The 23,958-nt window shown below is 38.0% G+C and overlaps 8 protein-coding genes across 8 annotated transcripts; 1 reads left to right on the top strand and 7 right to left on the bottom strand.

Moving 5' to 3' along the window:
- Positions 1-133: 133 nt before the first annotated feature.
- Positions 134-5,593, bottom strand: DUR1,2 (bifunctional urea carboxylase/allophanate hydrolase; the record flags this gene model as incomplete). The annotated part of the gene is made up of 1 exon (XM_043194785.1): positions 134-5,593. One exon carries the CDS (start codon positions 5,591-5,593, stop codon positions 134-136), a length of 5,460 nt encoding a protein of 1,819 aa, XP_043050536.1.
- Positions 5,594-7,223: 1,630 nt separating this feature from the next.
- On the bottom strand, positions 7,224-9,404 carry DUR3 (Dur3p; the record flags this gene model as incomplete). Its single annotated transcript, XM_043194786.1, has 1 exon — positions 7,224-9,404. One exon carries the CDS (start codon positions 9,402-9,404, stop codon positions 7,224-7,226), a length of 2,181 nt encoding a protein of 726 aa, XP_043050537.1.
- A 1,199-nt stretch (positions 9,405-10,603) lies between these two features.
- On the bottom strand, positions 10,604-12,454 carry VPS36 (ESCRT-II subunit protein; the record flags this gene model as incomplete). The annotated part of the gene is made up of 1 exon (XM_043194787.1): positions 10,604-12,454. One exon carries the CDS (start codon positions 12,452-12,454, stop codon positions 10,604-10,606), a length of 1,851 nt encoding a protein of 616 aa, XP_043050538.1.
- A 13-nt stretch (positions 12,455-12,467) lies between these two features.
- Positions 12,468-14,314, top strand: HYM1 (Hym1p; the record flags this gene model as incomplete). Its single annotated transcript, XM_043194788.1, has 3 exons — positions 12,468-12,501; positions 13,061-13,071; positions 13,295-14,314. The coding sequence occupies 3 exons, from the start codon at positions 12,468-12,470 to the stop codon at positions 14,312-14,314; spliced, it is 1,065 nt and encodes a 354-aa protein (XP_043050539.1).
- Positions 14,315-14,372: 58 nt separating this feature from the next.
- BAT21 (branched-chain-amino-acid transaminase) lies at positions 14,373-15,569 on the bottom strand (the record flags this gene model as incomplete). Its single annotated transcript, XM_043194789.1, has 1 exon — positions 14,373-15,569. The coding sequence occupies one exon, from the start codon at positions 15,567-15,569 to the stop codon at positions 14,373-14,375; it is 1,197 nt and encodes a 398-aa protein (XP_043050540.1).
- A 189-nt stretch (positions 15,570-15,758) lies between these two features.
- Positions 15,759-18,309, bottom strand: KQ657_004106 (alpha-1,2-mannosidase MNL1; the record flags this gene model as incomplete). Its single annotated transcript, XM_043194790.1, has 2 exons — positions 15,759-18,256; positions 18,285-18,309. The coding sequence occupies 2 exons, from the start codon at positions 18,307-18,309 to the stop codon at positions 15,759-15,761; spliced, it is 2,523 nt and encodes an 840-aa protein (XP_043050541.1).
- Positions 18,310-18,494: 185 nt separating this feature from the next.
- GPI13 (mannose-ethanolamine phosphotransferase) lies at positions 18,495-22,188 on the bottom strand (the record flags this gene model as incomplete). The annotated part of the gene is made up of 2 exons (XM_043194791.1): positions 18,495-21,464; positions 22,180-22,188. 2 exons carry the CDS (start codon positions 22,186-22,188, stop codon positions 18,495-18,497), a joined length of 2,979 nt encoding a protein of 992 aa, XP_043050542.1.
- Positions 22,189-22,305: 117 nt separating this feature from the next.
- Positions 22,306-23,766, bottom strand: KQ657_004108 (uncharacterized protein; the record flags this gene model as incomplete). The annotated part of the gene is made up of 1 exon (XM_043194792.1): positions 22,306-23,766. The coding sequence occupies one exon, from the start codon at positions 23,764-23,766 to the stop codon at positions 22,306-22,308; it is 1,461 nt and encodes a 486-aa protein (XP_043050543.1).
- Between the last annotated feature and the right edge of the window lie 192 nt (positions 23,767-23,958).

Here is a 23,958-nt window from a genome sequence, read left to right on the forward strand (position 1 = left end):
CGATTGGTCGTGCGTGTGATCAAATATAATGTTTGGTATACCAAACCCATACAAAATAAGAGTAGTAAGCGTAGTTAATTCTAATAATAATAATAATAATAAGAATAAGAATAAGAATAAATAGTGTATAAAATTATTCAATGACAACAACCAAATCACCTGCATCAACCATATCACCGTTTTTGTGGAACACCTTCTTCACCTTACCTGCTCTCGGAGAAGAAACGATCATTTCCGTCTTCATGGCTTCCACTACCACCAAACCTTGACCAGGTTTAACTTCATCACCAACTTCTACCAATGATTTCCAGAATCTACCAGAATATTCAGAGTAGACCAATTCAACATCGTCACCGTAATCTTCTTCTTCAACAATCTTGGTACCGCTCTTTTCCAATTCACTATTGGCAATTTGAATTAATCTATTGAATTCTGCCAACTTTTCCCCACCTTGGTTCTTTTGGAACTCTTCAATGGAGTCCATGTTTTCCGTAACCCACTTCAAATACTCTCCATGGTTGAAAACGGTTTCAACAATGTCCACTTCGAATTTACCCGCCAGCATTTCATCACTTAATCTGTCGATTTCTTCTTCACTGACAGGATAAAAGGAAACTTGATCAAATGGTCTCAATAGCCATGGTTTATCACCACTATGAGCTCCAAGAGTCAACTTATCCCAAATAGGAACTGTTCTACCAACCAATTGATATCCACCGGGGGATTCCATGGTATAAATACACATAAAACTACCTCCAATACCAACTGTACCGTTAGGAGTGAATGTTCTAGATGGGTTATATTTGGTACCCAAGAATCTTTGTCTTGGATCCAATGGAACAGCACAGGGTGCTCCCAAAAACACATCACCTAAACCTAACACAAGGAATCTGGCAGCATATAACATATCCTTAACATCCTTTCTGGTGATACCATTAACATTGGCAATAAAATCAACATTGTTAGGCAACCATGGAGCATCGCTTCTGATGGTTTCTTGATATCTGGTAACAGCATCTAAAGTTCGTTTATCTTCAAATGCCATGGGTAACTTGATGACTCGGGACTTAACTTCCCATTTGTTGGTGAAAGAAACTTCCTTTTCGTATGAGATCAAAACCTTCAATAATTCTTGTTGGGTAATATCGGAATTGAATTCAATCAACACAGATCTGACACCTTGAGACATCTCCACAATACCTCTGGTCTTATTGACATCAACCAATTCAATCAACTTGTGAACTCTGTAACTCAAATTCAAGTCTAATTGGTTGTCGCCATATTCAACCAAAATATATCTGTCACCAGCTTGTCTGTATGTGACACTAGGAGCACTACCTGCCTTAAGAACATACAACACAGGGTCTTCTGGCTTTATAATCTTACCTTCAAAAGAAGGCAATTCACCATCAAGTTCTTCAACAATGTCATCTTGATGCTTCTTTAATGATTTGGCACTTTCATAACTAATTGGAATAAACTTGATTTGTTCACCAGGCTTTACTTGACCAATCTTCCACATTTCGGCTTCAGCAATAACAGCTTCACAGACAAACCCACCTAAAGAGGGACCATCACATGTCAAAATAACCGGTTCATCACCAGTAAAATTGATAGCACCCAATGAATAGACATAATCGTGGGCATTGGAAGGATGTAACCCAGCTTCACCACCATCTGGTCTTGCCCATTTAGGTTTAGGACCAATTAATCTAACACCAAATCTGTTAGAGTTATAATGGACCTTCCATGTTTCAGAGAAGAATTCCTCAACTGCTTCAGGCTTAAAGAAATCTGGTGAACCATGAGGGCCACAAGTCACACCAACCTCCCAGATCTTGGTGGTAGCATAATCAGGAATTAAAGCCAATGGTGCTGGTGTTGGTTCAGAAATTGGGGCTGGCAAAGTACAGGAAGAAAGTTCAGGTTGACCCAAGAATAAAACATCACCCAACTTCAAAACTCTCCCGTTATAACCACCCAAATTACCCAAGGCAAAAGTGGATCTGGAACCTAAATATTCTGTGACATCAATACCACCTCTAATGGCTAAATAAGCTCTGCAACCACTGGTCAATTTACCAATAGACAATTTGTCACCTCTCTTGATATTAATGGGGACCCATTGAGGTACTCTCGTCCCATTAACTTCAATTTGTGCATCACCACCAGTAACGGAAACAATAGCATCATGATGGAACAAAATCTTGGGCCCATTCAAGGTAATTTCAAGCCCAGGTGAAGCCTTGTGGTTACCAACAATTCTGTTAGCAATTCTGAAAGCATATTCATCCATACATCCTGAAGGAGGAACACCAATATGCCAGTAACCCTTTCTACCAGGGTAATCTTGAACAGTGGTGTAAGCTCCGGGAGCCAAGATTTCAAAAGCAGTTGGTTGGTAGTCGTAAGTATCCAAGATCTTGGTATGCATTTTAGCTTGAGCAAACATATCGGAGTTAGCCACTGATCTCAAGTAATCAATGTTGGTAATACAACCGTAAACCACAGTTTCATCCAAGGCACGGCGTAACAATTGTAAGGCTTCATTTCTATCCTTACCATGAACAATGATCTTGGCTAAAGTTGGATCATATTCTGCTGAGATAACAGTACCTTTCTTGACCCAACCGTCAATTCTGGCCCAAGATGGTAAAACAACTTCGGTCAATTGACCGGGAGATGGCATGAAATCTTTAACTGGGTTTTCGGCATACAATCTAGCTTCCATAGAAGCTCCAACAACTGGGATCTTTTGAGAGAAATCTGGAGGCATATCACCAGCAATCAAAAGCATCCATTCAACCAAATCCAAACCGGTAACCATTTCTGTAATAGGATGTTCAACTTGTAATCTGGCATTGACTTCCAAAAAGTAGAATTCGTCCCTCTTTTCATCATAAATAAACTCCACAGTACCAGCACACTTGTATTTCAAACTAGAAGCTAAAGATTCAGCAGCTTGTCTCATTTTAACTCTGGTAGCTTCAGGTAAGTTAGGAGCAGGAGTTTCTTCAATAATCTTTTGGTTTCTTCTTTGTAAAGAACAATCTCTTTCACCAACTGCAATAGCTTTACCGTTACCATCTCCTAACATTTGAACTTCAACATGTCTGGCATTCTCTACAAATCTTTCCAAGAATACACCAGAATCACCAAAGTAAGACTTACCTTGATGTTGGACAGTTTGGAAAACCCGTTCAATGTCAGCTTCAGAGTCAACTTTCTGCAAACCAATACCACCACCACCGGCAGTTGACTTTACCATGACAGGGTAAGTCAACTTAGCAGCGATTTCTCTGGCCTCAGCAGCATCCTTCACCAAATCAGAACCTGGAACCAATGGAACTCCAGCTTTGGTAGCAATTTCTCTAGCAGAATGCTTCAAACCCAACTTTCTAATGGCTTCACCAGCTGGACCAACAAAGACAATACCTTCCTTCCCACATCTGTCTGAAAAATCAGCATTTTCAGAAAGGAAACCATAACCAGGAATAATGGCTTGAGCTCCTGTAGATTTAGCAGCAGCTATGATCTTATCAGTGTTGATATAGGTTTCTGCGGCGGAAACTCCATGTAAAGGAACCTTGATATCGGCAATTTCAACATGCTCAGCATGTTTATCGGGGTCAGAATAGACAGCAATTGACTTGATGCCCATTTTTTTTAAGGTTTTCATGATTCTAACAGCAATTTCACCTCTGTTAGCAACCAAAACACTTTCGAAAGGTTTCTTCACTTTAGAAGCTTCTCTGGATAAATGATCCAAATAAGGTTTCCAACCACCAAAAGATGTAACATCCACTGAACCAGAAGCCTTATAACCAAATTCTTCACAGATAAAAGACTTGACAACTTCACCACTGTCCAATTCCACAGATCCAATTCCCAATGGCTCAGGAACCATAGCAATGAAATCACCAAAAGTTTCCTTAGGAACAGCATACACTTCAATGGCAATCTTAGAACCACCTTCAGATACCTTTCTCAACCCGGGTTTGGCAACAGGGCCAGTCTTAGGTAAGGCGTAGAGTTTGTAACTCTCGGAAGTGGTTGTAGCTTCAACAAAAGTGGCTTTGACCTTTTCTAATTGCCAATGTAACGGTAGGCCCTTTAAATGAGCACCTACTACGGCCAATTTAATCTGGGTATCAAAGTTGATCTTAGGTAAAGGTAACAATTCATCTTGTAAGGTTGAGACTTCTCTATCGATTAAGCAGCCATAGATTCTTGGCTCGGTTTCAGCACGTTTCTCAATGTACTTGCTAGCCAAATCTAAAAGAGCATAGTCGTTAAACTTTTGCGACAACAAAGTGATACCAAATGGTAAGCCGTCTTCACGGAACCCTGCTGGAATAGCTAATCCAGACAAATCAGCCAAATTAACAAAGTTTGTGTAAGTACCTTGTTTTGAGTTGACAGCAATTGGTTCTGCTTTGACTTGGGCAATGGATGGGTTTAAAGGACAAGTAGGTACAATAATTGCATCCAATGATTTCAAAATAGGTTTAACCTTTTGTAAAATGTTTTGCCTCTTGTATTCATATTCAAAGTAGGTGTAAGCAGTTGGAGCTTCACCGCCTTTAATGATCTTCATAACGGTTGGGTCCAAATCCTTTTCTGGAGGATCAGAATCTAAAAACTTTCTGGTAGCTGAATATCTTTCAGCAACCCAAGGACCGTCATATAAGCATTTAGCTAATTCTAACAACGGTTCCAAATCAATGGTGATCAAGTTTACATCTAATGATTTGAAAACTTCAACTGCTTGGGTGAAAAGTTTGGGGTTTTCTTCTTCTCCATACCAAAGCAAGTTTGTAGGCACGGCAATAGTTGGTTTCGAACCAAAACTTGTCAATGGATTAGAAGGTAGAGGTCTTGAGAACTCATCGTTGGCACCATCTTCTTTGGCCATGATATTGAATGTCAATTGAGCATCCTGCAAATTCATTGAAAAGATTGAAACACAATCCAATGATTTACAAGCAGGTACCACCCCTTTACAGGAGAAAACCCCCTTTGTGGGTTTCAATCCAATTAAGTTGTTTAAAGCGGCAGGGACTCTTCCTGAACCAGCAGTGTCAGTACCCAAAGCAATTGGCACAATTCCTCTAGCCACAACTGATGCAGACCCAGCAGAAGAGCCACCTGAAACGTAATCTGAATCAAAAGTGTTTGGAGTAATTCCGTACGGCGATCTGGTACCGACTAACCCTGTGGCAAATTGATCCAAATTAGTTTTACCCATAATAATAGCCCCAGCTTCTCTTAATAATTTAACGGTGGTAGCATCTTCCTCAGCTTCATAGCCAAATGATGGACAAGCAGCAGTAGTCACAAATCCTCTAACATCAATATTGTCTTTGATGGCAACAGGAACACCATAGAGTGGTAGTTCCAATTTATTTGATCTTGATTGCAAATAAGCCCATTGATGTTCTAAATCGTGTACCGTACAAAGGGAAATCCATGCTGGATCTTGAGGGGCTTTGAGTTGTGATTGCAATAAGTTTTTGATCACGTCGTAGGAATCATTTGGAGTTGATTCGTAGTGAAATTTCTTCCAATCAGAGACTGTCCAGCCGATAGTCATGATGATGCGAGAGAAATGTGATGAATATCGATGAACGATATAGAAATAAATATATCTATACTAAAGTAGTGTTTAGTACTATTCAAGTATACTCATTGGATATAATTGAACTTGGAAATTTTATTTCATGGATAACTTGCTCTTTATATCATTGGACTTGATCCAGTTCAAGCCCCACCTTATCGAGATCACAAACTCGGCTTTTGTAGGAACTCACCTATGGAGTTGACCGAAACGTAAATGTGGTGGGTGCACGTTATCTGTTTATCATCCGCTAAAGGTATGTTCGAGCGAGAGATGGTATTACAAAAACGGCAATAGTGTAATCAGACTGTTATAGTATGTATGTGTCTATGTAAGTGAGTAGGAATTGCTTACGGTAGCGGAATGCATATGTCTAATACTGTCGCCGTTAAACGGCCGCCGGAGTCCATCATATTTTGCGCCGCTTTAATTCGCCTAGTGCAAGTATAACGGAATTTCCTCTAGTGTAAAATTGAACAAATAGGATTAATCCGTGAGCCACTCTTGAGAGTATGCAATTAATGTTTGCCCTGTCGCTGACATAATCCAAAACCAAACGGAAATGGAACCAGTTCTCATATTTAGGAAACGATAAGATATTATTCTTGTGCCAAGTGTTGACGTCAATATACCAAAAAGTGGTCCCCCACAATCCAATCGCGGGCCGCTCTCATGGCAGCCGATCGTTGGTCTTAAGGAACAGACCGAAGTTAATGGTAAATCATACATACACTACTACTCTTTGCACCCTTTTGTTATCAGGATCAACATAAAGTAGCTGGTTAGTACACGGTAAACGCATCAAGTTCATTAGATCAAAGGTTAATAGTATTACTGCTAGTGTTATTATTCCTACTTTGTTACTATAACTATGTTTCATATTATCACTAATACTAACTATTCAATTTGCATCTCTTATATTGCTTATTCCGTGCACTAATTGTTCTCTGTTATTTGTTGCTTCTTATCTCATCGTGAAACAAAGGCGTAGATCAATACAGATTTCATTTCGTGATTTGCGAAACAGCCAGCCCCACAGTTTCTTCTCGTCTCTCTAGACTCCGGGTCCAACTCTTGTCCTCCATCAAGGAGTCGTAACTGGTGATCCATTTAATCGTACCAATAATACACCATCGATTAAACGTCGCCTTTCCTAATCTTCACGTGACATAATCGTTGATGTCGTGCAAGTACCAATTCGTTTTGAAGTGCCGCAATCCAGATAACACAGGTAAAATAATCAATTTCAACCTGCACAACTCAATATTCCTGATAATCCCCATCGGGCTTATCAGTGATACAAAAAAAACCGATGCAAGAAACGTTATTGATGTGGTAGCGCGGTATAGTTATCACCTCAATGGTACTTACATTAAATCCGTTCGGTGTAGTTGCAACCGAGAATAGTTGTCACTACAATAAGTCCAATAATCGACTAAAGTTATGTGGGTCTAGATTAATTTGCAGATTCAATTGAGTTTAGAGTCACCTCTCTTTTCAAGATATTTTCACAGCCGTTCACTACTACTGAAGTTACCCCATACTAAACTAAACTAACATACATTAATAATATTCACGATAATCACACTTATAAAATGAAAACGAATTATTTCTTCTCATCAACACTTTCACCTAAGACAGACTTGCCATCAGCAGCTTGGGCTTCCTCGAGTAATTGGTTGTTCACTTGTGAGACAACACTGTGTAACTTTTCTGGATGCATGTTTTGCCATTCTCTCAACTTGTGAGTTTGGCCAGTCAAATCCCAATACATACCTCTGAAGGTAGTACGGATACCATCACGACTTTCATAGACAGGATAGATAATCACCATAAATGCAGAAAACCATAACCAGATGAACAAAACAGTGACCCAACCAGTGAAGAACTGTTTAGAGAACACATATTTGGATCCATACATTGGCATAGGCCATAAGATAACAAGACAAAGAGTCAACCCGACACAAATATAACAAGCAAACTTAAATGATTTACGTAAGTGAGCCTCCTCCACAATCAACTTTTCTTGTTGAGTTTGGGCTATTTCAAATGCAGCAGCAGATGTTTGAGATTTTACTGGAGAAATAAAGTTGGCCTCAACGTCCTCATGCTGCTTTTCGCCTGATAAAATAACGTCGATTTTATTTTCAGCTTCTTCGGCAATTTCGAGTTCTTCTTCTTCGTCAACTCTCTTGATGGACTTTAAGATTTCCCAATTGAAATTTTGTTGACCAAAAGCAAAGGTAAACACAGGAACCAAGATCAATGGTGTACATAAGGCAATAACATTACCAGTTAACATTGGATCATCAAGGAAAGTGGTATCAACATTGATTACTCCGGCTTTCTTCTTGGTACAAATCAACCAACCCATAATTGCCAACCCAGTAGAAATGGGTGGAGTCAAGTTAGCTGCCATGTTGTTTTGTCTCTTAGACAAAAGAGTTAAGGCAGAAGGCAATACAGCACCACCAATAATAATACCCATTAATTCGTATAAATATCCCATGGAAATACCAGCATAGTATAATCCAATAGCAAATCCAGCCATAACATAGGCAAAAATGATGACAGACATGTGGGACATGTAAATCAATTTCTTACCAGAAGCTTTAGGGTTGATGTAGGTACGATAAATATCGTAAGTATAGACAGTGGAAACAGCAATTAATTCAGCCGACATGGCAGAGGTGACAGCCATGAAGATTAACAAAAGTGAACAAACAGCACCACCTGTACCCAAAAGAGCCACTGCAGCATTTGGTAACACCAACCCAGCAGAAACTTCTTGAGCACTTAATCTGTTTGGGTAAGTTGGCCAAGAAGGAGTACCTTCCAAAGCCAAAGCAGCGAGACCCAAAGTAGTGGAGCAGAAAGCAGGAATGGCAAACCACGCCAATCCACCAAGAACATAACCAGGTAAAGCAGCAGCTGGATCAGCGGCAAATGCCTTATTGAAATAACCATTATCCAAAAACACAGTTCCAAAGTTACCAACAATGTTAATGACAAAGAAAATACCACCAGATCTGGAATGCATAGTCAAGTAAGAACCACCAGCATTACCTTCACGAGGTTGAGTTTCAGCCAACTTAGTAACAATTTCCCAAACTTGGCCTGGAGAGCCCAATACACTACTTGTAGCCCAAGTCAAGAATCCAAATATCATCAAGATTACTATTATGACCACAGTATGAGCATAATCTGTTAAAAATGTGGCCTTAATACCTCCAAATAAGGTATAGATAACAACACCCAAAGGTAACAATAAACAAGCAGCAACAGTGTGCATTCCTGTTAAATCACTAACAACTGCAGAACCACCCGTTAAAAGCATAGCCGTGACCAAGATATTGGTGATTAAACCCCAAGTAACATAAACAATATGAGTGGTTTTCCCGTATCTACACTTGACAATTTCAAGATAAGTATGGGCACCGGGAGCTCGTTCTTTACCCTTAATAGCTAAACAAGCAAACAAGACAATTTGGCAAGTGGCACCTGCTGCATAATAGAATGCCCCACTAATACCATTATTATAAGTTTGAGTAGTTGAGGTTAATAAAGTTGCAGCCCAAGTCCAAGAAGAAACCACAGCCGCTGAAATCAACCCAGTTTTAACAGATCTACCAGCAGTAGCGAATTCTTCAGCAGTGATAACTTCTCTTTGATATCTTCTTAAAACATAGGTGGTGAAAACCATCCCCACCGCGAAGACAGCACCTAACCCAACAACCACAGCGTAACCAGCACCTTGTGGTAATGGGACATTAATTGCTGAAACCATGATATGATACTATATGAAATATACTTTGCAATTGAGTATAATAATAAAGTAGGATATACCAATTGCAATTTAGTGGGCATAAACTAGAGTATTTATATTTGTGTTCTGTAAAGATCATTTCTTCTCAGGTTTTACATCTTCGTGTCAAGGAGCTTATCAAAGTAGATATGGGGTACCGTATGCAAACCCGTCCACTTTTTATTAAACTACTTACGTCAATTAATAACCTCTCTAAATAGAATTTTGAAAACCTCATGTGCATGAAATGCCTTATTGTGAGAGTGAGGAATTCTTATCATGTAAACGGTTTCCTGTAGAAGACTGACTGATTTGTGTCACCAAGGACTTCTAAAACCTGTGCACCTCGGGATTGTAACTCGATACAGGGCCCAACTAGTGGCTGATTTCCGTAGATTCTAAATAATATACTTGATAATTAACGTAAGGTTAACGTAGCAATGTATATCTGAGTTTAACTAGCCGTGAGATTTAATAGACCTGAGAATAGTTACTGTGTAGGGTTCATGTCAGATTATGGGTTAAGAAACTTGCTCTAGGTCACTCTGACTTTGTGGTGTTTGAAACTACAATCTCCAAAGATAGTTGGTTAAGGAGAAATATGGGTAACCTCAAATGAATGGCTGAAACCCTCCTTATCGGTACCAACCCCAAAGAAGCAAAAATTAATTAGCCTATGAAACCCACCACACCTCATCTTATATTCTCTGGCCCTATCCTGTACCTGAACCTTATCCGTCAAATAGTACACAGAACCCGGTCCTGTCACTTTAGAAATCGTGTGCATATAACACTGATAAGCGCATGGTGTATGGGATACGGGACTGCCAGCTCCCTACATTGAAAACCTTACCTTACTATAAACCCTGGTAGTATTGGATTGTTATCGTCAGTCAACAATACTACAAATATACGCATGCTTCGTATTCAATAACACAATTGCTATCTGATATGAGCCAGGTGCTGTTTAACTGATAACTTTTGCGACACACCATCCACGGCCCCAATTAAGAAAAAAGCATTTTCGTACTACAGTTCTCAATTCTCGCCGTGTATTGCGGCGTCCAACGGCCGGCCGGCCAATCATTTTGCGGAATCTTACATAATATAAGGTCTGAATGATTCTATGCAATGTGAAATATGACGGTTGTAAGCCGTTTCATGCGCATTGTGGTATCTCTTCACCATATATCATTAACAAAATAAAATGTCCCGGAAATATGTTGATCCACTATCACCGTTCCACTTTGTATGCATCGTTCCATTTCTTCAATAGTGATGTTGTAAGACCAGCTAAACTCTTCACTAATCTCTTTAATATTACATCCACGAGCATGTTTGATGACAGATGTTCCTCCTCTTAACTCCTCTTCTTCGTCTGCTATCTCCTCCTCGATAAAGTTGGATGCTAGCAGTTGTTGGTGTAGAGCGAGAAACTTACGCACTAAGGCAATGAAGTTATCGTGTAAGCCCTCGGACCGTCTCACAACAACAAGCAAGCCAGATCGTTCATATTTCTTGACCATGATTGGAAGATGAAGAGTATCAAACATTGAGATAGCCTTATTGAAATCCAAAGCGCTTATCAACTCTGTTCCAAACCCTTGACTCATGGTTAAATATCTATTGTAATTCGCAAACAAATCTTGGGTGGTAATCATTGAAGTTTGTTTAACCAATTCATAGCTATCTAAATATTCACTTAAATGTCGTGAAAGTTCTTGATGGAAGATATTCGATTTCTTACTTGTGTTCAATTCGGGTATAATACTATTAGTACTAAATCTTCGATTAGTAATCACCAGCGAATTCTGTTTAAGTAATGGTTTAAATGATTCAGAAATCTTCATGATATCTTCAAACTTGAACATCAATAAATCCAAATCATAAAGTGAATCTTGTAAAACTATTTCATTGGTTTTCCTAGTCAATTCATTTTTCACCTCTAATCCACTGATTCCAGCTCTTACTGCTTTCCCGGTGCTAACAAGAGGTTTCTGTTGTTGATTCAATTTCACAGCATTCTCATTCACACCACCTCTTTTAGTCAATTCATCCCATTTGATGTCCTCAATAGCAGTGTTAACAAGGTTATTGAACTCGATTTCCCCTCCACCTTTACGGAAACTAACCTTAATATAAGCTTTGTTATTAGTATACGCTTCAATGCCATCTTCGAGTTCAATATCAACACTAGCTGTTTGTGATGATGACGATGGTGCAACTATGGAATTTGTTTTCAATTCCAAAGACGCAGTTTGTAGTAAATAACTCCCACAGATTTCACAAGTGGTAAGCGAGGAATGATTAATAAATGTACATCGAGGACATTCAATGGTGTTCTTAGACGACTTAAGGTTAGAACTACTACCACTGGAGTTAACTTCTAAAGAGGGTTGTCTATCTGTAACTTGGTCAGCATTAGACGTCTGAGTAGGAGCAACCAAGAACCGTCTAATATAAGGAATAGATGGAGGGATACCACAGGAAGCACATTTAAGTTTAACAGCACCAGTATCCAATTGACTACCGGTGAAATAATCAGCGTTATTGTAGGAACATATTTGGCAAGTCCAAGTGACTTTAGTTGGCTTTAAAGTTAGTGAAGATAAGGAGGAAGTTGAAGATAATGGAGGAGGAGGAGATGGAGAAGATGTTGAAACGTTATTATTGTCGTTATTAATATTATTACTAATATTATTATTATTATTGTTATTATTGCTTGACTCAATTGTGCCCTTTCTCAAATACAACTTTACTTTAGGAGATGATCGAAGAAATCGTCCTATAGGTTCACCATGAGATATTTCTGTGAGATAAACACAGCAACTGTTGCTATTGACCTTATTATCAAAATAGATTATGCGTCTGTTGGTTAAATAGATCCTACCATCTTGACGTTCTAAGATCTTGGATTTACCCTGATATATCCCTACACCATCTCGGACATATATATCGTGTTCATCGGTTTCTAGGACAGGTCTGTTGCTTTGGTTGACCGATATGGGTTTCCAAACGGAGATATAAGACATATATATCGATAAAATGAACGATGGAATGAAAGAAGGCAATAAATTGAGTGAGTGAGTGAGCAATTCAATTAACGCAATAGGACAATATTTTTATCATAATATTAATATAAAGGAATTTGCGTTATTATTAATACGGCTGGCAAAGAAGCTTGAAGGGAATTTGTCTATGTTTCTATGTTGAATGTAATGGCTCTGGCACTAAGAGTACTTTCGGTACTGAGGTCAGTGCGGACTGCGGACTACAATTCCCACCGACTGGATTCGCACAGCGCACACAAAACAGTGCGAAAAACTCAGACCAAACAATTTGTGATGGATACATTTGATCGTTTGTGTTTTCTACTTGGTATCTACAAACCAGGCTTAAGGGTGACGAGTGAAGCCACGAGAATTCGAACTAGTAAGCACCGGGGGTTTATATCTAGTGGGGTTGTAACCTGTTTTGAATCAGAATTGCATCTGAACTAAATTTGAATTGCATCTGAAAGTGTATCTATTCGAATACTCTAAGTCCAACCGCTGATTGAGTGTACAGAGTGAAACAGCTTACTGAAAAGTGCCCACTACCAGCGCCATCCACCACTTTATAATACTCGTATACTTTAGTTTTCATATACGTATGCATATACGTTTCCATCAGAGTCTTTATAACGAGTATTAGTATTGGATCAGTAGTGTCACAGAAGGGTATCATATCAATTCATATCAATTCGTGTCCATATCATATCATATCATATCATATCATATCATATCATATCCATATCCATATCATATCATATCATATCCATATCGTGTCCATTCAAGTTTTATTGATCCCTTACAATGACTTTTCTATTCAAGCGGAACCCCAAGAATCCGCATGAACTTGTGCGAGCTCTCAATGAACAGCTCCAAAAATTAGACGGCTCCTACAACCCAGCAGCATCAGTTATCTCCGATAGCACCAAGAAATACCAAGATGAATGTGCTCGATACATCAAACAAGTGAAAGTTGTATTACATGGTGATGACGAGACCGATCCTCAACCAGACCAAATCAGTGTGTTGGCTCAAGAAATATACTCATCCGATTGTCTCTTACATTTGATTGTTGTTTTGAGGAAACTAGACTTTGATTCTCGGAAGGACGTATCCATTATATTCCTGACATTGTTACGACGACAAATAGGGAGCAAGTCTCCCACTGTTGATTATCTTTTGCTCAATCCAGAGATCCTTATAGTGTTGATGAGAGGAGCAGAAACCAAAGAGACTGGTTTGATTTGTGGTCAAATTCTTAGAGATTGTATTAAATATGAACAGATGTTGCATTTTGTTATTTACAATCCATTATTCTGGAAATTCTTTGATTATGTTCAAATCCCCGTGTTTGAAATCGCTACTGATGCCTTTACCACATTACATGATGTTTTAACTCTTCATAAGAAAATAGCCAGTGAATTCTTGGGTGCTTATTATAGTGAATTTACGAAACGGATCAATCAATTGGTACAATCAAATAACTATGTTACCAAACGTCAAAGTGTTAAACTTTTATCAGAATTAGTCCTTGAACGACGCAATCAAACATTTTTAAATGCATATTTTGACGATACAAATAATTTGAAATTAATTATGATCCTTTTGAGTGATAAGCTGAAAAATTTACAGATTGAAGCATTTCATATCTTCAAATTCTTCATTGCTAAACCAAAGAAATGTCAAGGGATTTTGGATATCTTGATTAAAAATAAAGAAAACTTCATAGCCTTTTTTGATGACTTCCAATTGGACTCCACTAACGACCCCACAATGATCGATGAAAGAGATTACATTCTAAAGGAAATTAAAGGTTTACCTGATATAGAAAGAATCCAATAAATATCATTATTATTGTTTATCTATATTATACTACTGCCTCTATTCTCTCTATTAATTATTATTGGCATACTCTTGACCAACCTTGGAATTCCTCTTCACCATATTGAATTTCTCTAATCCAATCAGCAAACTTTGCAGTGTATTCACCAGAATTACCTCTAGCCAATGGGATGGCAATATCTTTCCCTTGATAACCAATGTTACCAATGGGTGACACAACTGCTGCAGTACCAGCACCAAATGCTTCAACAAGTGCACCTTTAGTTGCCTTCTCAATGATTTCATGTATGGTACAGTATCTTTCAGAAACTTCCCATTCTTCAGCTGGTAATCTGGTTCTAGCCAATTCTAATATAGAGTCTCTGGTCACACCTTCCAAAATAGTACCGTCCAAAGGTGCGGTGACTAATTCCTTCTTACCAGTTATAAGATCTTTGAAAATGAAGAATGCATTCATAGTACCAACTTCAGTAACATTACCTTCTTCGCCAAATAACCACAAGTTTTGGTGATACCCTCTAGAAGCAGCTTCTAATTGTGGCTTGATACATGGAGCATAGTTCGCACCCAACTTTCTGTTACCAACACCTCCGGGCCAAGCTCTAACAGCATAATCAGTAGCTTCCAAGGAAACAGGCTTGAATCCAGTAGGATAGTAAGGACCAACAGGTGATGCAATAACATAAAGTAATGCCTTAGAAGGAATTCCTACACCTAAAGAGGCTTGAGTACCAATCATTGTAGGTCTTAAATACAAGGAATATCCCGCACCTTCAGGTACAAAGTCTTTATCCAAAAGAACGAGTTTATCAATTAATTTAATTAATTCTTCACCATCAAAGGTTGGAAGTGCAATTCTTTCAGCTGATTTGTTCATCCTTTCCATGTTCTTATCACCCCTAAAGGTTCTGACATTACCATTGGCATCCTTGTAAGCCTTCATACCTTCAAATAACTCAAAGGCATAATGAAAGACAGCACATGATGGATCTAATGATAAATTATGATAAGGAGAGATCTTTGGAACACCCCAACCACTTTGAGCATCCCATTCAATCTCCAACATGTGATCAGTAAATGTCTTACCAAAAACTAATTGGTCATTGGCTAATTTGTGTTTAGGTGTTGAAGTCTTGTTAATCTGCAAACGAGATGCATCCAACGGAGCCAATTTATTGGAATAGAAACGGCTTCCGGTGCTAAAAGCTCTAACACCGGCAGCGAGTCTGGACCGGCAAATAAGTTTACCCAACATCTCCTTATTTCTTTTGTTAGGTTTGGTTCGGGGATTAGAAGGAATGAATAGTTGAAAGTTTTTGATCGGTTATAAATTTTTTGGCATGCATGAGTCAATCAGACCGATGTCGTGCGAGATTAGAAGGGGACTTTTTTAAATGTCACGTGCTTGCTATGGCCGGTACCGGTACCGGTAGCAAATGTCATCTTAATTAGGAAAGTTGATGCGAGTAGTATTACCACCCTTCCAAAAAAGCCAGTTCTCTATTACAACACCATCCAAAATTATTTGATTCTTAACATTAACGTCCAAAAGAACTGTTTGAGACTGAGGATCAACAACTGGGGTTTTGAATGGACGAGTCCAAATTATTGCTTTTTTAGAAACTTGAACCCCATTTATACGTATAACTCTCAATACTTTCTCCTTTCGTCTTGATAAGCGAGGATAATTAAATATTTCATCCATATACTGCTTGGAAATGAAATTGAACATAGAATCATAAGTTCCAACTCTTAGTTCCTCTAATAGAGCTCTAACTCCTCCAATTTCAGGCACCCATAAATCGTTTGGTCTCATGTGATCACCTTCAACATAATGATGATCTCTTAACTTTGAAACTTTGGAAATCTCCAACAGAGGTCCTAAAGTCCGATCTCCCATAAATATATCTGTAAGCTGAGTTGTGGGTGGATGAGGGCACTGGCCAAGCGAGTTTTGGTTATATTCATTACCACCAATCAACCCGTAAATATTGATAAATGAATTAGTAATTTCAATCTGATTATCATCTTTAGGTAAATAAGAAGGACGTATTAACGTCTCATTATATTGCGCATCAGCTGCAAACATCCCTTGCCAATGATAAAATCCTGAAGTCATGAACCGTTGATTTTCTTGATACTTTGCAAAGGGGTTTAACTCACAATAATAAAATCGATCTTTAAAAGCATCTTTCTTTGTAAGGGAAGGCTCTAAATCTAAAATATCAGTATACGATATATTGGGTAACAGTGTTTTCTTATAAAACAACGAAGCATTATCTGAGGGTAGTTGTTTGGAGTTCCCTTTGAGAAATGCAAATATACCACCAAGTCGTTTCTTTGAAGGAACACGATAATCACCTTTAGTTTTGGAATTATTTCTGGAAGAAAATGATCGAAGTAAGCTGCTTTCACTAAGCCAAAGTGGATGTGCTTCTGTCGAAAATACCCAATTTTTCGATTTCATCAAATCAGAATGAAGGAATATCTCATTATCAACATCAAATAATAAATACAAGTACTTTAATGTTTCTCCAAGGACAAACGTTTCCATCCGGTCATTTCTTTCTCCGGTTCTGACGTCTTGAAGACCATGAAACCCGCATGGTGCCTTATATCTATCTCGCAACAAATTGAGAACCCTTTCACCAATTTGTAGATACATGGGATCTCTGGTGGCTCTGTACAAGTAATAAGTTGACTCAATAAATTCTGGTCGAAGTGGATACCATTCTAATGAGACTGCCGCAATTAACTTATCGATCTCTGAATCGGCATCGCTGTTTTGTGTTGGAACTAGTTGCCATCTTTCAGGTATCAGATCAAAAGTGTTCCAGATCTTCAAATATAGAAGATGGGTATTTATAGCATCGCTTAATTGTCCTGTTAATACTTGAAGACCACTCCAAAATGCACTCAACAGATCAATATAATTATTAGCTCGACTTCCTTCAGATACATGAACGTTGGGGAAAATCATTCCTCCTGATCCAACAGTGCCTGATCTTCCTTCAGCCAGAAAATGCAATAATGATCTATATGAAGCCGTGAACACGTCCCACATTGCATCGTCGTTGAATATGATAGCTGACTTAGCAGCATATTCATAGAAGGAATCTCCAGAGGCTCCAATCCCCGTTACAGAATCCTTCCAGGTATTTTCTAATGGATTAATTGTCATGGGGAGTAAACCCAAAACCAGTTTGCCATTCCATATCTTCCAGAATGTTGTTTGGGAAAACTTTTCAAACTGGGAGTCACCTGTTAGTTTCGATAGCAATGTGAATTCAAGCACTGGAGACGTAGCACCTGCTAAACAATTTTCATCTTGAAGATCTGAGGGGACACCTTGTAAACCATGTAAAAGATTAATACGAGGTAAAGGAATCGAAGATTGAGTTTTAAAAGCTGGAAGTAATTTGAGACCCAAATCATATGCCATTTCTAATAGGAACCCATCATAATCATCAACTATTTCTTTTAAGGGTATATACTTTGACGGTATACTACCTCTACCACCACGACTATCAACAACATCTGATAGAAGCAAATGCGCCGATAAAAGACCCCCCAATGCCCTTATAGTGGTTTCAAATACCTGAACTATGGTGTCTTTCTCAAATAGAGTGTGCTGTTCGTCTTTTAGAAACTGCAAAGCGAATTTAAGATGATCCCATTGCTCAAAGATTATAAGTGAATCAATATTATCCAAGATCATCAGTGTAGTGTTCCCCATGGCATCATTCCTTATAATGTCGTAGATATCATCATAATCAGGTCCATATGGTTCACACAGTAGAGGTCTAACTTCATCCAGAGGGAACCCATGTTTCATATATCCATTCCAACCATGTACAAAGAGAGCCTTGGTTTCATTCTGTAGATACTTTATATGGGAGGGAGTAAACGAAGAGTTAAACGCCAAGCCATACCCAGGGCTCACTAGTATCGCTATAAGATATAGTAGAACCAAAAGTATCATTCTCTAGGATCATAAGATGATGATTGCTTAGTTATATAGGACTCTGAATTGGGTCTTAAATTGTGATCTCACTATATTGATCTGAGAAGGTCGTGCGCACATAAATCTACGATGACATATTGACCTTTACTGTGGTATGAGTTATTGTACAAGAAACCTCTATAAATTTGATGATTAAAATGAGTGGAGAACTGAAGTTCAGCCAAAAATATTGTTGACTTGAAGCATCGTACGTCCTGTGCCAAACCAAAGGGTAAACAAGATCAAAACTATATCCACAACAATTAATAAAAGACCACTCATCATGAATCTTGGAGCAAAGATCTTCCATACCATCAAATGTCTTCTGAAATATGCCGCAAAAATCAAACTAGAAATGCTTGTTAACGTATGGTAAGTCATCATTGTGGTGATATTGGTGATAACGTAAGCAAGAGCCGTAATTGGTCGATTGGTGGGTGGGATATTCCACAACGTAATTAATGGAACAACAAGACAAACAATAATAAATGATCCAAAAGTGTTTAAAAGTATATTCAAATGCGTAAATGGGAAAGTGATTGTTTCTGTTGTCATAAATCCTAATTCCCATTGAATTGAAGGAATTGTAGCTTGATGACCAGTACTGAAAAAGTGTTGATACCCCAATAAACATAAAACAATGGGTGATATCAAATTACGCTTCAATTGCAAAATGTCAAATAACTCTAATAATGACAAAATTTGAATAAGAAGCATACAAAGTGAAATGGCACCAATTGGTTTGGTTACCAAAAGAATCCCAGCTGCAAAATTCAACACAAGTAAAAAGTATGAAGCGCCATAAACATTTTCATATCCTAAAATAGCATTAACTGTGGAAGGAACAGGAACTGACGATTCTTCAGGTGAATTTTCTTCTTCTTCTTCCACTTCTTTTACTAATTGTTCAACTTCGGAAGGAGCTAATGCATCAACTTCTACTTCTTTCCTTTTAATTGAGTTCTCTTCTTGTTCTTGTTCTTGTTCTTCATCTTCTTCATCTTCCTCTTCTATCTCTTCTATGACAACAATTTCATCTTCAGGTGACTCATTTTTTGCAATGTGATGTTTTATAACAGTGGTTTCTTCAACATATGATGGGGATTGTTGCTTGAAATCCAATTTAACACAGAGTGGTCCTCGGGACCAACTGAAATTGGCTAATATAAGAGACACAAATAAAACAAGTCTAGCTATTGCTAACTTCATTGATTTTGAAAGACCACTTTCAAACAAAATTCTATTCAACCAAACAATTTTATTAATTCCAAATGATTCTTGGTTGTTTTCAATATATTCAATGGTCCAATAGGAAGCATTAAAAGTCATCAAAAATTTGAGTCCAATTCCAATCCACAATGGTCCAGCAGAATGGTAGCTATTAGATAATTTGTAAAAATATTTGATCGTGGAGGGAAGCAAATAGGACATTAAATGAAGCAAAATAATAGACCACCAATTTGTTGTAAATGTAGGTGTGCAATAAGGTCTTTGTTCTTCACGACATAAATTAATATTGGAAGCAAGTCTTGAAAGAATGAGAAACGTTAATGCATGCAGAGAACCAAGGACTCTTTGAGTTGTAGAAATTCGTCTATCCAATAAACAATGAATCAAGCAACAGATTCCAAAAGTGGTAATGAAATACAGTATCATTTTGTCTTCCCAAACCACAAAAGAATTGGAAGCAAATACAAGACAATGCAAAATAGAAAACACGATTCCCAAGAAAGAAAAGGTATTGAAGTTATAGACAAAGAAATCAATAACCAGATGAACAAGCCAATCAAGACTGAAACGATCCATAATAGGTGCCCAAAAACCAATGATTATACCCAATGCAAACCCTGTTGCGAGACATTTCTTCACGTTGAATCCATCTGGTCTGAGTACAATGAAAACAGAGAAACTTAATACTATTCCCACTAAGGACATAGCAATAACAGATCCAATGAATTCAAATGACATTGTCAGAACTCTAATAGAGGGAATAGATCTGGAATAGGTAATTATGAATAATAATGAAAGGAACATAATTCCAATTCCGGTGGAAATCAAACCCATATCGAATTTGGCCCATAAGGATTTGCATTCTTCTAAGAATGTTACTTGATAACCTTTGTATGCCTTTTCAAAATCTTCAACGTTCTCCAGTTCAATATGACTTATTAAAGCATTATACTTGACATCTAAATTATCCAGTAATGATGGGTTTGAGCTTTTGAATGTTTGAAGTTGGTTCAAAGTTTTGACGAATGCCTGAGTTAGTTCTCCATTTTCAGTAGTAAATAACTCATCAATTGGAGTCCCCAAGTTATTATGAGGGATGGGCAAACCTAATAATAATGAAATAGTTGAAACAAGATCAATTTGATTAACCATTCTGTAGTTATTCCCCTGATTGGAAATATCATATGAGCTATTGGATTTCTTATTAAACTTTTGTTGTTTAGAATACATGAATAAAGCAGCTTCCAATTCATCTTTGGAATCACCACCATGATTTCCTGTGGAATCCATACCATGATCTCCAAAAACAATCAACAATGTATCATCATCTATTTGGGAAATGGCATCAGAAATAACATCATTCATTTGTTGCAATTTTTCTCTCATTGCATAATGATTAGGACCGTATCTATGGCCAGCATGGTCAACACCTAAAAAGTGGCCAATTAAAAAGTCCCATTGTGTGGCATTTTCTTGTGCAAGTAAAGGGAACAAATGCTCAATGACTCCATTATCAACAGTATGTAAATCCCACACATTCAAAGACTCATAGGGATAGCATAATTGAGGATTTATATATTCTGTGAATAATGCAGTCCAAGTATCATCGCCCATAAATGCAATGCTTTTATTTTGTCTATGCAATTGTAACAACCAATTGTCTTCATCAATAGCATCACTATTGAAATTAGATCCGGCATCAATGAAGGTTGGTAGCGAACCCGTGGTCAATCCTTTTAGTCTTTGAAGGGTAGTTGTAGGTGGATCAGCCATAAACTTAAGCAACAACCCATGATCAGTTTGGGCCATTTCATGAAGAATAGGAAACTGGTTATGATAATATTCACCTGATCCACTCACTGGTATTGTAAAATCAAATCGAAGAGCATCTATAACCAAAAGAACCACTTTAGAATACTTTGGTTGTTCAAAGCATATAGTAGAATTATCTTGTAATACACATTCGGAGATAATCGGCAGTACTTGTCTACTCAACAAAAATCCCAGGGTAAAAAGACTTATGCCAGTAAGTTGTACCACAAAGAAGAAGACCAATACTATGATATAACCATAGAAAGTGATCTTCAACTTTTGTTGTCTTATACGCAGCCTAGCCCTTTGATGCTGTTGTAGTATTCGCTGTCTAGCAGCATTCAATACCGAGGTACGATTAGGATCCATACAAATAAAAATAACAAGCTGGAACGGTAACTGGAACTGAACTGAGGTACTGGAAAGAAAGTCAGACAACGACAAAGGATATTATGCTGTTTATGTCGTACGTCAATGGAGGAACAATATTGTATAATTATTAGAAGGAAATTTTCGCTTATCGATGGTTATAACTTTTTATGGTTATTACTTTGAGGTTTATCTGGATACTGTATGGAGTTCAAGGAAGTGTAAAGTTTGAAAGTCGGTCTATTGGAGCTTTGGGGATCTCTCTGTCCAATCGTGAACAACACAGCTTTATAGTATGGTCCCAGGATGCGGTACGGGTGCTTCCTGTTACTGTAAGAAATACTTGAAGCTGATATACGTGGAAGGGGGATTCTGACATTAAAAGTGACAGGTATTGATCTGCACACCCCAATGCGGTCTCATTTTCCTTAGTAAGAATGTGGTCGTGTACTTTGGTCATTAAGCATTTATTCAAATGAGAACAGTAGTTATGGTAAGGGTATATAAATAGCTTACTATTACTAACAAATTGCTGATATATATAGTGTTATATATATATGTGTGTATGTATGTGTGATCATTCCATACTGTGATCAATCTGACTAAGAAAGTCTTGGTCAAAGGCATCATCGTTCATTATATTATTATCTTCGTCTTCAAAATTGATTAAATCGTTTACTCCATCATTACCTAAATCCAGACCATTATCTGCATCAAATAAGTTATTGATGTCATCCTGAATCATATTGTCGTAAACTGTAGGAAGATCATTATCCAAATGTTTGGCATTGTTTTCTTCGTCCAATTCTCCAGGGAACGCTGCAGAAATCGATGAAGGTTCACTACCTTTAATCCCATTGGTAGCAGGTAAAGAATCTCCATTAAGCGGGTGGCTATCAACATTAACTCCTCCTGGACCACCACTGATTGGTGTAATTTGTGAAGTTATGGGGATTTCTTGAAGTCTTCCGGTATTTCCACCAGGACCACCGATTTGTGATCTCTGCATGGATCCCATTGAATTTGGAGTACCCGCAAAAATGCCACCATTACCACCACCACTTCTATTATCACTAATAAATGGTCCATTAGGGCCATTATGATCTCCTCCACCACCTGGACTAAATCCAACTCCAGTTCCAGCTCCATCTCCAATCGGTCCACCATTCATATTAAAAAATTGTCCTTGAGATCTATTTCCACCACCATTAGGATCTCCAACACCAGAATTCATTTCTAAGCCTTGATCGCCAGGATTAGCATAGAAATTAATATATGTATTGACCAGTTTGGGGTTATAGTTTGCTGGAGCTTCATTCACAACCACATCATCGATCTTAACTGAAAACTTCTTAAACCCTTGAAGCTCATTAAGCTTACTACTGGTGAATTGTTCTTTATACTCTCGCATGACTTTATCCACTTCTAATTGTAATTGAGTATAGCTTTGGGTGTCTCTGTTCGCAGCAAGTTCTTGGTGTAGTTTATATAGTCTGTTAGATGCTTCCTTTTGGTATTCATATCCTTCATGAAGAACCACTTTTACTTCTTTGAGACTCTCTATAAACTGAGTCATTTCTTTCAGCATTCGACTACTTTCTTGTTTCATCCATTCAAGATCACCAAAATATATCTGTTCAGATCTGACCAATTCTTGTGCCAGAGTAGAATGGGTAATCTGGTGAGGAGTAAATCCGCCAGGAATAACAGAAGCTTGAGATTGTTGCTGTTGTTGTTGATCATTTATTTCACCTTTCGCTGGTCGTGGTGTAGGTACCGGGAAAATAGATGGAGGAGTTATCTTCAGACAACTGATAGCAACAGAGGTCACTTTCTCCATATATTCCTGGTTTTTTATGAACCTGTTAAGAGCATCGCTTCGAAACTGGATAAGATCTGCCTCATCATGGACTTGTTGTCCTGGTTCATCACGGTTTGGATGTGCCTGTTGGGGTTTAGGGACATGGCTATCAGCTGAATGTTGAGAATGCGGTAGAGAACCTTTTATATCTTTAGTCTTCCTCTTGTATCGAGACATTGTGATATGTGGTAGGTAACACTACTTAAAAGTGTGGAATATAAAGTTGAGCTTAAAACTAACTCCAGAAATACCCTTAGGGTATAAACAGAAGACATTTGGTGTTTGGTATTTTTTTCGGAGAATGTTGATAGTTGTATGCAGGTACTTCGCACAAAAAAAGACTGGTGTATTGGGTGCTACTTAGTATGT

Source organism: Scheffersomyces spartinae (genome assembly GCF_019049425.1).
Source record: "Scheffersomyces spartinae strain ARV_011 chromosome Unknown scaffold_5, whole genome shotgun sequence".
NCBI lineage: Eukaryota > Fungi > Ascomycota > Pichiomycetes > Serinales > Debaryomycetaceae > Lizanozyma > Lizanozyma spartinae.